Consider the following 15,000-nt stretch of genomic DNA (forward strand, 5'->3'; position numbering starts at 1 on the left):
AGTAAGGTAGTTGTAATTCATTGGTTTGCTTTGAACTTATTTTAAAGATTTGTGGTGAAAAAAGGTGTGAAAATATTAAAGTGCAAAATAATATATTTTGGCTGTGATTCTCTTAAAAGTCTTGATTTCCAGTGACCTTTTAACCTGCCGGAAACTCTACAAAAACGTGTATTATAATATAAGAATTTGGTCAGAAAACTCGTCCTTCAGATTCGATCGATTTGAATGGCCCTTATCTTGGGAAAAATAAACAAATTAAAAAAAAACCAACAGCAAAACAAACTCATAAACTGGAACTTCGCGAAGTCTTCTTTCAATCCAAGATTTGAGAGTTTAATTTTGAAACAATTCCACTTTGTCTTACTTTTTCTTTGGTAGATTGATTGCAATGCGATAACTTTTTACCATCAATTGATTTCCTTTTTACTGGCGCTGATATGACTTAAAAGGAAAATCACGTATCTATCCCATGATACAAACCGCACATCGATAGCTTGAAAGCAAAACGAGCGGCAAGGTTTTAAAAACAAATCACACCAAAAACAAGGTCACAGAGGTGTCAGATGTCAAAATCTGGTCCCCTACCTTCACCATCTCTCGACTGATAACCACCCTCTTCTGCAGGCAACGGCGGGAGGGGGGGGGGGGGGGGGGGGGGGGGGTGGGGGGGGGGGGGGGGGGGGGGGGGGGGAGATACAAGAATTATAAAGTCACGAATATAGATAGTTCGAAGATGACGTCACTCAGGCCTTTGTTATTGTTTTTGCCATCCGCGTTTGTGAGTTGTTCTCACTAAACTGTATTAACCTGACTATAAACGTTCATGGTTACACAGAGTTTGTGTGTTGGTCCGTTATACTTCCGGATGGCAATGTTGTGAACTCCTTGGCCAAGCGCATTCTATCTATACAATAGTCATGTAGATATTATTTTGTAGCATTGAATAAGAAATACCTTTTGCCAGCCGACACGTTCAGCACGCAAGACTGATTTTCATTCAGGCGGCGGCATATTCGATTCCAACTTGTCATATCGTAAACATCAACACTTTCCAACACAAACATTAACTTCTCTCTAAAAAAAAAAAAATTCCTTTAACAAAATAATATAATATGATGGGGGCAGCGTGGCTCAGCCGTATGGTCTTTGCTTCGGAACCCAAAAAGTACCGAGTTCGATCACCCTCCACTCTGTACTGTATGAATGGCCGCCCTGAGCATGTCAGCCACCTCGCCCTAGCTCAATTTGCGTCGCTGCACTGTGACTGACGCTTGGGTTATTCCCGTATTCCTTGGAGAAGATAGACCTCTATGGGGTGAAGGAAGGGAGTTTTATTTATTATTATTTTATGAAACAAAAGCAAAACAAAAAAAATAAAATAAAACACAACTACCAAAAAAAAAAAAACAACAAAAAAAAAAAAAAAAAAAAAAAAAAAAAACCCAAACAATTATACATTGTATTGGATGTACGATACGTAGAGCCACCGTCACATTTTTGCAGGTCTGATATCCAAACGCAATTATAGGCTTGATTCAAGAGAGTATTTCCATTAGAACAATGAACCAATAAAACTTTGGATTAGACCTGAATATAAGTACACAATAATCTTTAAAAGATCTAGATATCTTGCCTGTGATGTAACAGTGATAACATTGTGTTTACATTCTTTATAATTTATTCGTTAGTTGAGGTGATTATCAACGCAATCACAATATTCTAGAATAATAATAATAATAATAATAATAATAATAATAATAATAATAATAATAATAATAAATAATAATAATAATAATAATAATAGTAATAATAATAATAGTAATAATAATAATAATAATAATAACAATAATAATAGTAATAATAATAATAATAATAATAATAATAATAATAATAATAATAATAATAATAATAGGTTGTTCTCCTTGACACTGGTTCCTGTTTGTTTAATCTGATGACGGCTTGCGCCATCTCGCCACGTCATACACAATAAATAATGAATAGGATTCCACAGTCTGACGTCACGTCCGCCTAGCAACGAATCGGCTGGCTCTAAACAAAAAAAATCCGTGCTTGGTCCGGGCAAGGAATAATTGGAAAATCGCTCAAAAAACAATTTTTATCTTAAATATGGTCCAGTGTTTTGTACCAGATTGTCTACACCAGTCAGATATTCACTCCTGCAAGTTTTACAGATTTCCAAATGGACAGGCAGACAAAAAATTAAAGAAAAAGTGGATCACTTTAGTCAGGTAAGCACGCACGCCTCGTCGAACATTTGCTAGAGTTCGTAGTCCAGATCTAGGTCAAGTTCTAGCTTACGTAGACCTATATTTTATGATTAAAGTGTACAATTGCACGAAATTATAAATAAAAATACATTCCAAACTAGGTTTTTATTGAAGTTGAAGCAAAAATGATATCTCAATCGTTTTGATGTTAAGGCTGATAAACTGAATGAGACTTAAGTTCTACTGATAAGTGATAATTTTATTAAAAGGAGAACAAGAAGAAAGAGAAGAAAATATTTGTTAAAATCTTACTTTAAACTCGATACCTTTATGGCAAAATGAAAATAAATAAATAAAATAACGCAACCTCTTCCCCCCTCCCCTCACGCAGATCTCTCTCTCTCTCTCTCTCTCTCTCTCTCTCTCTCTCTCTCTCTCTCTCTCTCTCTCACACACACACACACACACACACACACACACACACAAACACACATACTTTCCTCTTTTTTTTTGGAAAGTTTCTCTGATTCTCTGCCATGCCTCCCCCCCGACAGCCGAGGTGGCAACTCTGTGTGAACAAAGCAAGATGGCGGCAGGGACCTCTCTCCTTTACCTGTGCCCGACTGTTGACACTCTAAAGTTTCCATCACCGCACTGTCCAGTACAGTACTGACTGTAATAAAGAGAAAACGCCAGTCTTGCCACACTCAACCCCAAGATCAACTTTAACTGTAAATTTAAGAATTCATATTTTTATATATACCTAGTCAAAATCATCAAAAGAAGTAATGAGGAAGTGCGACATTTTGCTGAATGTGCGATTTCATAAAAGACAGGCGAGAGACCCACCAGTAACCTAGTCTCTTGCACACCTTTGATTTATCATGCATTGAGCTGGTGTCAAACAAAATAGTCTAAAACAAAGTACTTATCAAATTAAATAATATACCCAATGTGCCCAACAGAATTATTGTTTTTTTTTTATCTTTTCATTTCAGGTGAAAGGACAAAAGATCCAACATCATCATCAAGAGTGTGTTCTTGTCACATCAGAGATGGTGACAAAGCCAACCTCCTGAATGGTTTGACAGAAATAAAAATAAATTGTTTCCATCAGAGCCAGAAAGAAAGAAAAGAAAAGTGACACAAGGAATTCCCACCCCATCTCAATTGGCACCAACATCAAGAAGTCCACCACCACCACCACCACCACCATCATCATCATCATCATCATCATCATCATCATCATCATCATCATCATCATCATCATCATCATCATCATCATCATCAGCTCAACTCTCTTCATCATCATCACAAAGTCCCACCTTTAAAAAAACCAGATTCCTCATCATCATTATTTTCCTCCTCATCATCATCCTCATTATCTTCTCCCTCATCATCATCTCAACTCTCGTCACCATCATCACAGGATTCCATCTTTTAAAAAAACAGATTGTAGAACAAGTGAGGATATTTTAAATAGAATAACAAATTTAATTCAAGAACAAGAAATTACAGACAAAAATAAGGAAATAGCTAGCTTTAAAAAACCCAACTAAGTTAGATTCAACGCACTTACACTGTTTCAAGCCTTACAGAAAAAGTTCTTCGAATGGAGACAGGTGTACATTGTTTTAAAATATTTAATATTATTGTTCAATATGTTGAGTGCTTTAGAGGTAACATTATTTATTATAGTGGATGGGAAGTTCAGGAAGAGACAGTTGCATTAAAAGACCAAATTTTCATTATTACACTTATGAAACTTAGACAGAACTACGCTAACCTTCATATTTCACAATTGTTTAGCGTTAATGAAAGTACTATAACAAATATTATACAAACTTTTATTCATGTTTTACATAAGCCATAAGCTTCTCTTTGAAAATGTTATGAAGGTTACATGCCCTTCTAGACATAAAAATAAACTATCAGCTCCATCATCATTTTTAAGATTTCCAAATTGCAGAATGATCATTGATTGTACAGATGACCAAATTGCTATTCCTAAAGAAATGGATAAACAACGGTTAACTTATTCTTCTTATAGGTCCATGAATTCTGTTAAAGCTCTTGTTGGTCTGAGTCCAAATGGTGTGATAAATTTTATTTCTAAACTGTATCCAGGGTCTGTCTCGGATAAGGTCATTGTACAAAATTGTGGATTACTAAAACTTTTAATTTTAAGCCCTGGAGATTTAATTTTAGCAGATAAAGGTAATAAAGGTAAAACCCCATCCTGATTCAAGATATTTTACCTCAAGGAGTAACTGTAAATATCCCTCCCTTTTTACATAATAAATTTACTGAAAATGAGATTTTATTAACAAAAGAAATTGCTTCATGTAGTATTCATGTTGAGAGCGCTAATGAAAGACTGAAAAATGTTAACATCCTCTCATATATTCCAACCATGTTAAGAGAAACATCTGATATTATTTTTCAATTTGTTGCAGCACTTGTCAATCCCCAGTCTCCTCTTATTAAGGAGACTGCATTTTGTTAGCTTTGCCATTTATTTTGTACAACACACATATTTTGTTCATCATCATCATCAAATCACCATTCAAAATAATGATTTTGTAGGTCCATACATGATTTTACATGATAAACATGACAAATTATGGCATTGTTGTATCAATGTATGTTCAATGTCATTAACATTGTTAAATAAAACCACACAAATTAGTTTTGGACTGAATCAACCCAAGGCATCATCAAGATAGATCTGTGGAAGTAAAAGAATAAAAGATTCAAATTTAGAGCTGCGACCATGCTCAATAGGCAAAAAAACAAACAAACTAATAAAACGTCTGTTGTGGTCTTGTGGTATGACACTCGCTTTCAGATCAGAAGGTCCTGGGTTTGGGCCTCGCTCGGCACATAGTTGAGTCCTTGGAGAAGGCTCTTTACTCACAATCTCTCACCGTACTCAGGTGTCAAATGAGTACCTGGCCGTTAACAGCGTTGTCTCTGTCCGAAAAAATTGTAATATCGCCCAACAGGCATCATGTCCCGTCTTACATGTTAAATGTTGCTGTTGGCCAGGGACCCCTTGTAAAGCACTTTGAGCACATTTAGTGGATATTACGCTGTATAAAAACTCAATTAAAAAAACAAATTAAGTGATTCTTTCATTCATCTTGCTTTGTTGATAAGGGGGAAACCCGAAACGTCCATTTTATCTGTTTTCGTATATTAAATTGAAGTTCACATTCAATTTCACAATGTTATTGATTTCTTCCGAGTTTCAAGCAGCAACATTTACATTACACCTTAACCCAATAGGAAGTTTAGTTTACCGTGACTAACACTGGTCTAAATAAATCCTTTATTCATCCCATAGAGGAAATTTATCTCTAGGGTCTATTCCCAGGGAAGACTGGAATAACCGCGGTGCAGCGCCGCAAATTGAGCTAGGGCGAGGTGACTTGCTCAAGGCCACACAGCGCAGCGGCGGGTGAACGAACTCGGTACCTTTCGGGTACGAAGCAAAAACCGTACCGCTGATCCACGCTGCCCCACATGAAGTATGATAAAATGTCTAGCGTGATTGGTGATTGTGATGCTCATATGAGTATTATAATAAAGGTTACAACACGATACTAAATAGTATGTAGTAGACTATAGTCAATGGCAACGAAAATTAGCGAAGCAAGACTAAGACCTCAAAGACTCAAAGTCCGTGGTCCATAAGATAAAAACACAATAATTCAATGACTCCCCCTCTCTCTCCCTAACTAAAATCGAACGTAAACAGTTAAATCTTTCCATTGGATATACTAAATCTGCCTAAACTCAAAGTAAACTGATTATTGTCCAACAGTAGTTTTACGGAGATGTGAGATTTTGAGAGTGAGAATGAGAAGACGAAATGACTTACCTTCACAGAATACTCTTTATTCTTCATGCTGGCTTGAACTTTGCCGAACATCAAGCCATCTGAGTAAGTGAAAGTCAAAACATGACCTGACTGATGATGATTTTCACCTCGCGAGACACTTTTATGCTCATTGGAGAAGTATTTTATAAGGGCGGTGATGGAAATAGAGTTCGTGTCAGCCAGTTTTCTCGACTGTTTAGAGCCAGCCGGTTTGTTGCCATGCGTTGCTGCGCAGGATTACGTCACGACTTAGGAAGCCTATTGACAATACCTGATTTCATTCAATCTGTCAGATTTGATGTGCTGAATAGTGTGTTTTGTTTATAACGGGAATGAAGCATGACTGTTCTTTTTCGTTTGTTTGTTTGTTTTTTTTTTGTTTTTTTTGTTTTTTGTTTTTTTGTTGTTTTTTTTGCTGTATGCTGCTGCGTCATACCAAAACCGGATTCTTAGATTGTTTTTTTTTTGTTTGTTTTTTGGTTTGTTTGTTTGTTTGTGTTTGCTGTATGCTGCTGCGTCATGCCAAAACCGGATTCTTAGATTGTTTTTTTTTTTGTTTGATTTTTGGTTTGTTTGTTTGTTTGTTTGTTTGTGTTTGCTGTATGCTGCTGCGTCATGCCAAACCGGATTCTGTGATTGTTTGTGTGTGTGTGTGGGGGGGGGGGGTATGTCTTAGTTGTTTTTTTGTTTTTGTTGTTGTTGTTGGTTTATTAATATTTTTCTTCTTCTGTCATAAAGAAATTGGAGCTTTTATATAGCGCAATATCCACAAAACGTGCTCAAAGCGTTTCACAAGGGGTCCCTGACGAACAGCAACACTTAACATGTAGGACGAGACATGACGCCTGTTAGGCGGTAGTACAATTGTTTCGGACAGAGACAACACTGTTAACGGCCAGGTACTCATTTTACACCTGAGTACAGTGAGAGAATGTGAGTAAAGAGCCTTTTCCAAGGACTCAACTATGCGCCGAGCGAGGCTGGAACCCAGGACCTTCTGATCCGAAAGCGAGTGTCATACTACTAGACCACATAGCCGCACAAAAACGTATGCTTCGAAATACCGAACAATGAAGATGACCAAAAACCGATACGATCTGATAATGGGGAAGATCTATATTATCTTTCCATGGGCTCGAGGTCATTGGTCACATTGCTCAATGTGGTCAACGTGACCTTCATAGGGAAAAGTGTTCACAGATTTTGAAATATCTAACATCCCGATTTGTCATTTTGTTCAGCTTGACACGTGGGTATGTTTACAAATTCGCGAAGTCTCAGGTTTGAGAGTTTTTTTTTTCAAGATGAGGGTCATTTAAATCGATCGATATTTGATGGACGAGTTTACTGGACAAATGTTAAAATATGGGTTTTTCCAGAGTGCTGAAGTCTGTTCTATGAGTCAAAGTAGGTATATAATATAGTTTCCTCTTGAAGTCACAAAATAAAAGAGGAAATAAATAAATAAATAAATAAATATTAGTAGTAGTAGTAGTAGTAGTAGTAGTAGTAGTAGTAGTAGTAGTAGTAGTAGTAGGAGGAGGAGGAGGAGGAGGAGTAGTTTTAGTAGTAGTAGTAGTAGTAGTAGTAGTAGTAGTAGTAGTAGTAGTAGTAGTAGTAGTAGTAGTAGCAATAAAATTGAAGACTGGAATACCAAGTCGTCAGCCGCAGTGCAGCGCCATAAGGTCAGCTAAAGCGAGGGAAATTGCTTAAAGTAACCTCCATTCATTTAATTAATCTATGTTTTTTATTTCTTTTCCAGAGTTATGTGTCAACCAGGCCTAACATCCAAGAGAAGGGCGTTTAATGGCATCAAACAAAGATTCCGTCCAAGGAGCTTTTTGTGACGAACCGTCAACCTCCAGATCCTCTAGCTCCGTAGACTGTGGTTCCTTCTGTTCAAATGGCCGCGGCAGAAGCAGATGCGGAATGCCCCCGCGGCAGTACGATCGATGTCCATCCTCTCGCCCTGTGTGCCCTATGGGATCGGCATCCTCCACCGGGTACATGATAAGGCCTTCTATGACGGAATGTTTCAACGACGGTAGTACCAAATTCAGCATTCAGAACTATCCGCTAGAGGCGCTCACCGCTATGAACAATTTCAGGCAAGAAGGTCACATGTGTGACGTCATTCTGGAAGTCCACGGGGAACAAATCATGGCTCATAAATTGGTTCTCGCCGCTTGCAGTTACTACTTCCGGGGAATGTTTACCAACGGGATGCTCGAGGCAGATTCGAAGCTAGTCAAAATTCGTGAAAGCAGCATCACAGCTGAAATCATGAGGACGTTGGTGGATTTTGCGTACACTCATGTCATTCACATTACGCAGGAGAATGTCCAATCGTTACTTTTATCTTCTATTTTCTTGGAAATGAGTCATGTGATCGAGGCGTGTGCGCTTTATATGGAACAGCAGTTGGATCCTAGCAATTGCATCGGCGTGTCCGTGTACGCCAGGCAGATTGGATGTCTGGATTTGGAAAAGGCAGCAACGAAATTCATAGAGGATCATTTTTGTAATGTCATCACATTCGATGAAGTACTAAACCTCGATGAAAAAGAGTTTACAGAATTAATAAGCAAAGATCAGCTCAATATTCGCTGTGAGTCGGAAGTGTTTCGGGCTGTTGTACGATGGGTCAAACACGACCCTGAGCGCCGCAAATGTTGTATGGAAAAACTGTTACAAAATGTTCGGCTATCTAGTCTTGCGCCTGGGTTTCTAGTGGATCAACTGAAACAATGTTCGCTCATCCAGGAACTACCTCACTGCGAACAGCTACTCATAAATCAAGTTAGTCATCTTACAACTCATAGAACTTGCCTGGACAAACCTCGAAAAACGTGCAAACCTCAAGTCATCTACGCCGTCGGGGGGTTTTCTCGGAAAACCATGGAGTCCATGAACTGTTTCGAATGCTACAACCCCCGAACGAAAGAATGGAATCGCCTTCCCGATTTACCAACGGCACGTTCTCTTCCCGGCGTCGCCTCCCTGAAAGGAGTTATTTACGTTCTCGGTGGGAGATTGAGGAAATGCGGCCAGGATTTTGATTCATGCAGCCTCAATTTGTACGACCCTCTTGACAACAAGTGGTCAACCAGGTGCCCGATGAGCGTTCCGAGGAACAGGGTTGGCGTGGGGATTCTGGACGGCTACGTCTACGCTGTTGGAGGAAGATCTGGGGGAGATCTGTTCAAATCCGCTGAACGGTGAGTATTTGTAGAGGGGATCATGGGATTTTGTGTCAACTCACTCAACCCTAAAACCGACTATAACCGTAGTTTACCCGGGTTACTTTTACCAAATGCCTATATATTATATTTTTCTGAGACAAATTATATCCAAGCTAATGTTTTTAGTTTTTGCATTGTAATGATAGTCGAATAAAAATATCTATGCACATGCTCATTTTTAATACATTTTTTTTTCAATTTTGAAAAGGAGCAAAAATCTCTAGGATTGAGTGAGTTAAGACTAGTCACTCATTTTTGTGTGTGCTATAGATAGAACGCAGTTGACGACACTCAGGTCTTTGTTATTTTTTATTTTTTTTGCCATCCACGTTTACGAGTAATTGTTCTCACTAAACTGTATTAACCAGACTATAAACGTTCAAGGTTACACAGTTTTGTGTGTTGGTCCGTTATTCTTCCGGATGGCAATGTTGTGAGCTTCTTAGCCAAACGCACTCTATCTATAGATAGAACGAAGTTGACGTCACTCAGGTCTTTGTTATTGGTATTTTTTTTTTTTGCCATCCATGTTTATGAGTAATTCTCACAAAACTGTTTTAACCAGACTATAAACGTTCAAGGTGACAAATAGTTTTGTGTGTTGGTCCGTTATTTTTCCGGATGGCAAGGTTGTGAGTTTCTTATCCAAGCGCACAGCATCTATATTTTCATTCCGATAAATTGTACATGGCAGGGTAAGGACTCGTCTTGCAACAAAAGTCAAGCAATGGTGAGTGTGATCGGTGACCGAGTGGGTTACAATGATTACAAAAATACAAAACAAAAAACATATAGCCTTGGTATTGTGTCCTGTTGAAAGACACCTTACAGACATTACCCCACTCGACTTAGGTGTGAAAGTTTACGTGTATGGGATTTGACGGATTCTTTTATACTGCAAGTATAAGAATACGCCTAACAGGCAACTTACACTTAATGAAATGGAAATTAGGTTCCTTATGACTTGTTTGAGAGACCTTGACAAATTGATGGTCATTTGAATCGATCTATTTTTGAAGGACGAGTTTTCCTGACCAAAATTTTTCAAACTTTTTTTTATTTTTTTAAAATCACGGCAGAATATTTTTTGTGATATTCGGTTTTACCTAGACACGATAAGAGGATCTCGTTAGCTCAGTTGGTAGATCACTCGCTTCACATGCAAGGGGAATCATGATCGATCCCGGGTACAGTCGAGATTGTTTTTTTTTTTGACACCCCCTCCCCCCACCCACCCCCCTGTTTACCCCGAGCAGTGATTGGGTAACTGGGCCTGTTAGATCTTGCGGAAAGTACTTTGCCATAGACTAGCGTCCTATCCAAAGGGTAGCATGCCATTGCTATTGTCCGTTTCACGCTATAGAAATCGGGATAAACTCCGGCTCCATGGGCCTTATGGCTCCAAAGGACTGCTTTTTTTTTAACGTGATAATGTCTCCCCAATTCATTTTTTTTTTTTGGCTTTTCCGGTCATACGATTGGATGAAATGTCTTAATTATATATATATATATATATATATATATATATATATATATATATATATATATATATATATATATATATATATATATATATATATATATTAGGCGATATTACAATTTTCTTTTGGACAGAGACAACGCTGTTAACGGCCAGGTAGTCATTTTACACCTGAGTACGGTGAGAGAATGTGAGTAAAGAGCCTTTTCTTCCAAGGACTCAACTATGCGCTGAGCGAGGCTCGAACCCAGGACCTTCCGATCCGAAAGCGAGTGTCATACCACTAGACCACATATCACGTGATATCACGTGGGTTGCATAGCAACTGGTTTATCCTGCAAAGCTCTTTCCAAAATACGTCATTATTTTATCGGATTACGCAAATAAACCATAGATCTAAAAATAGACTTCGAAACAGTTGGTCTATGTGGTCGAATGTATTCATGACACTCACTTTCGGATCGGAAGGTCCTGGATTCGAGCGTCGCTCAGCGTGTAGTAGTGAGTCCTTGGAAGAAAAGGCTCTTTACTCACATTCTCTCACTGTACTCAGGTGTAAAATGAGTTCCTCGCCGTTAATAGCGATGTCTCCGTCGGAAAAAATATTATAATATCGCTTAACAGGCGTCATGTCCCGTCCTACTAATGTGCTCAAAGCGCTTTACAAGGGGTCCCTGGTCAATAGCAACATTTAACATGTAGGACGGGACATTATGACGCCTGTTAGGCGATATTACAATTTTTCGGACAAAGATAACGCTGTCAACGGCCAGGTACTCATTTTACACCTGAGTACGGTAAGAGAATGTGAGTAAAGAGCCTTTTCCAAGGACTCAACTATGCGCCGAGCGCGAGGCTCGAACCCAGGACCTTCCGATCCGAAAGCGAGTGTCATACCACTAGACCACATAGCCGCACTAGAACTCTCTCTCTCTCTCTCTCTCTCTCTCTCTCTCTCTCTATATATATATATATATATATATATATATATATATATATATATATATATATATATTGATTTTTTAATGATTTGATCGTGTTATTCATATATGTGACCCATCGTCTCAAAACGGTATTATGTCGGAATGAACCATATGCTTAAAGGCCGAATTAAATGTTAAACTGGTCAAAAATATAAAATTGTTGGCATTAGCACCCTAAAATATGGTATCCATTCTTCTCAATAAATCATATAAACTCAACACAAGTCTAATATTTCTGGCTACATATTCAATTTTCAACATCTTAACCAACCCGACTTAATACCGTTTTGAGGCGAAGCACATAATAATTATTCATTTATTGTAAAGTGATTCTTAGATTTAAAATTTATATATAAAGATAAACTTTTCTGCTCTTATCTTTTATCAGTTACGACCCCGAAACGGATTGCTGGACTATCATAGCCGACATGAAAGCACCCCGAATGGGTGTCGGCATTGCAGTGGTGAACCGTCTCCTATACGCTGTCGGAGGGGTGGACGACAAAAACGAACGGCTGGGCACTGTGGAGTGTTATCACCCAGAACGGAACGAATGGCAGGAGGTTCCATCCCTGAACCAACCAAGAAGCGGGGCTGGTAGGGGTTCTTATTGGAGATAATAATTTATTGTCACCAGTGAATTTTGTTCTGTGATGATTAATTATCACAGGCGTCGATTATTACATCATTGGTTCTTTCAAAACTTGGCGATTGTAGCTCTCCCTCTCTCTCTCTCTCTCTCTCTCTCTCTCTCTCTCTCTCTCTCTCTCTATATATATATATATATATATATATATATATATATATATATATATTGAATCGTGTTTGATACAATTATGGTACGGACAGTCCTGACGATGGCTAAAAGGCCTGAGACATCGATGTAGACTGACTCCAACATTGTGGTAAATTTTGAAATAATATATATATATATATATATATATATATATATATATATATATATATATATCTTTGGAACATCACTCTTTTTCCCCATATAATTGGAATGGAACACCCTTTGAATGTGGTCTGTTGTAAAGACACTCGCTTTCGGATCGGAAGATCCTGGGTTCGAGCCTCGAGTCCTTGGAAAAGGCTCTTTACTCACATTCTCTCAGCGTACTCAGGTGTAAAATGAGTTACCACTGTTGTCTCTGTCCGAAAAAAAGTTAATTAATATCGCCTTACAGGCGTCACGTCATGCCCTACTTGTTAAGTGTTGCTGTTGGCCAGGGATCCCTTCTAAGGCCCTTTGAATACGTTTAGTGGATATTGCTCTATATAATAATAATGATAATGCTGAAAACTTATATAGCGCTATAACACCGAGACACCAGACTCTGAGCGCTTAAAATAACTAATATATAAAAGCTCAAGGTCTTGTTTCTTTGTTTGTTTTTTTTTTTTTTTTTTTTTTTTCTTTGGTCTTTATTTTTTTTTTTTTGCATTTTTTTTATTGATATCATATGGAGGACGGTATTTTTTCTAGAAACGTCCCAACCCTCTGGAACAAACTTCCAAAAGCATTACATTACATTTAAAAAATAGCATCTTAAGACTTTGTTCTTTTCCACAATGGATTGTTGATGCCCCTTGTAAGCGCTCTGAACACTTTCTCTTGATATAAATAACATAAAATAAACAAAATTCCCTTTATTCATCCCGCAGGGGAATATTTTCCCTAGGGTCTATTCCAAGGGAAGACTGGAAAACACAGGCATCAGCCGTAGTGCAGCGCCGCAAATTAATTTTTCTCTATGTTTTTTTCCAAGGGAAGACTGGAATAACCCAGGCGTTACCCGCAGTGCAGGGCGGAGGTGACTTGCTCAAGGCAACACAGCGCAGGGGCGGGTGATCGAACTCGGTACCTTTCGGGTACGACGCAAAGACTGTACCGCTGAGCCATGCTGCCCTTTGATTTGGTAGAGCGCTCAAGAAATACAATGTATAATTGAAATAAACAGTGTCGCACCTACTCATCTAAACTGTAATAGACTTACCAGAAAAAAAAAAACATTCATAAAATAGTAATTGGATTCAATAGTCTGATGTCATGTCGCCCAGCAACGGCGCCCATCGTGGTTCTAAAAAAAGAAAATCTGTACTTTTTATTCTTCATGCTGGCTAGAACTTGTGGTCAGAATGTGTAAAAGTCAATACATGATCAGATTTATAATGTTTTTTTTTTTCTCTTCTGGATACGCTTTTATGCTCGTCGGAGAAATATTTCGTAAGGGCATCCGCCATTGTTCCGATAGTTTAGAGCCAGTTACTAAGTTACCATGTGTCATTACGAGGGAAGTGACGTTACGACTGTTGAAGCGTATTGGAGCCCCCAAAAATAGTTATTTGGGACAAAACATTGTAATCAGTCCAAAAAAAAACAAAAGAAGAGAAAGTTGCCATTCCATGTTCCGAGTTGAATATGCGCCCAAAGCAAACACCCAGGGGAAGATACAGTTGTGATATATATATATATATATATATATATATATATATATATATATATATATATATATATATATATATGTATATATATCGCGTATATATATAAAGCGCTTAGAGTCTGGTGTCTCGGAGCTATAGCGCTATATAAGTTTTCATCATTATTATCATCATTAATAATTGTCCATCTAACACGATTATGCCACACACGGGGGTACACACAAGATAATAGATCCACAATTTTACAACTAATTAATTAATTTTCGGTGGGTTTTTTTTCGCTTTTTTTTTATAACGAAGTTTCGTAAAATTACGATAAAATCGTAATGCTTGGCAAGACTGCTGTCACTACTTTCTTTCCTCGTTTCAGGAGTTGCAGTGCTGAAGGACTACATCTACGCAGTCGGGGGTTTTGACGGTACCCATCAACTCCAGTCGGTGGAGCGCTATGACGTCATGAGAAAAGTGTGGGAGGAAGTGACGCCACTGCCACAGGCAAGGAGTGGAATCCAACTCGTGGCGTTAGGGGACAAATTATACACATTAGGTACGTCCGAAAGTTCTGATTCTAGAATTAATAATGAATAAATAGTCGCTAAAGCTGTAAAATCTCTCTTATGGTGACACAATCCAGTATGCTACAATGTTGATGAGAGGCAAGTATATTGAGGTCATTCCATCATTATTTATTTATTTATTTATTTATTTTTTTGTGTGGAACGTTTGCCACAAGATTGTT

The 15,000-nt window shown here is 38.1% G+C and overlaps 1 protein-coding gene across 1 annotated transcript in view; it reads left to right on the top strand.

The window, feature by feature from the left end:
- The window catches only part of LOC144962675 (kelch-like ECH-associated protein 1), a 29,248-nt gene that overhangs the window by 13,014 nt on the left and 1,234 nt on the right, over nt 1–15,000 (top strand). The window contains exons 2-4 of the mRNA XM_078895807.1: nt 7,874–9,329; nt 12,205–12,413; nt 14,632–14,808. Of these exons, the coding sequence (XP_078751933.1) occupies nt 7,918–9,329; nt 12,205–12,413; nt 14,632–14,808 (1,798 nt within the window). The 5' untranslated portion in view covers nt 7,874–7,917. The remainder of the gene's footprint in view (nt 1–7,873; nt 9,330–12,204; nt 12,414–14,631; nt 14,809–15,000) is intronic.

The sequence above is a fragment of the Berghia stephanieae genome, chromosome 1 (assembly GCF_034508935.2).
Source record: "Berghia stephanieae isolate SIO BIC M18660-M18661 chromosome 1, UCSD_Bste_1.3, whole genome shotgun sequence".
Classification (NCBI taxonomy): domain Eukaryota; kingdom Metazoa; phylum Mollusca; class Gastropoda; order Nudibranchia; family Aeolidiidae; genus Berghia; species Berghia stephanieae.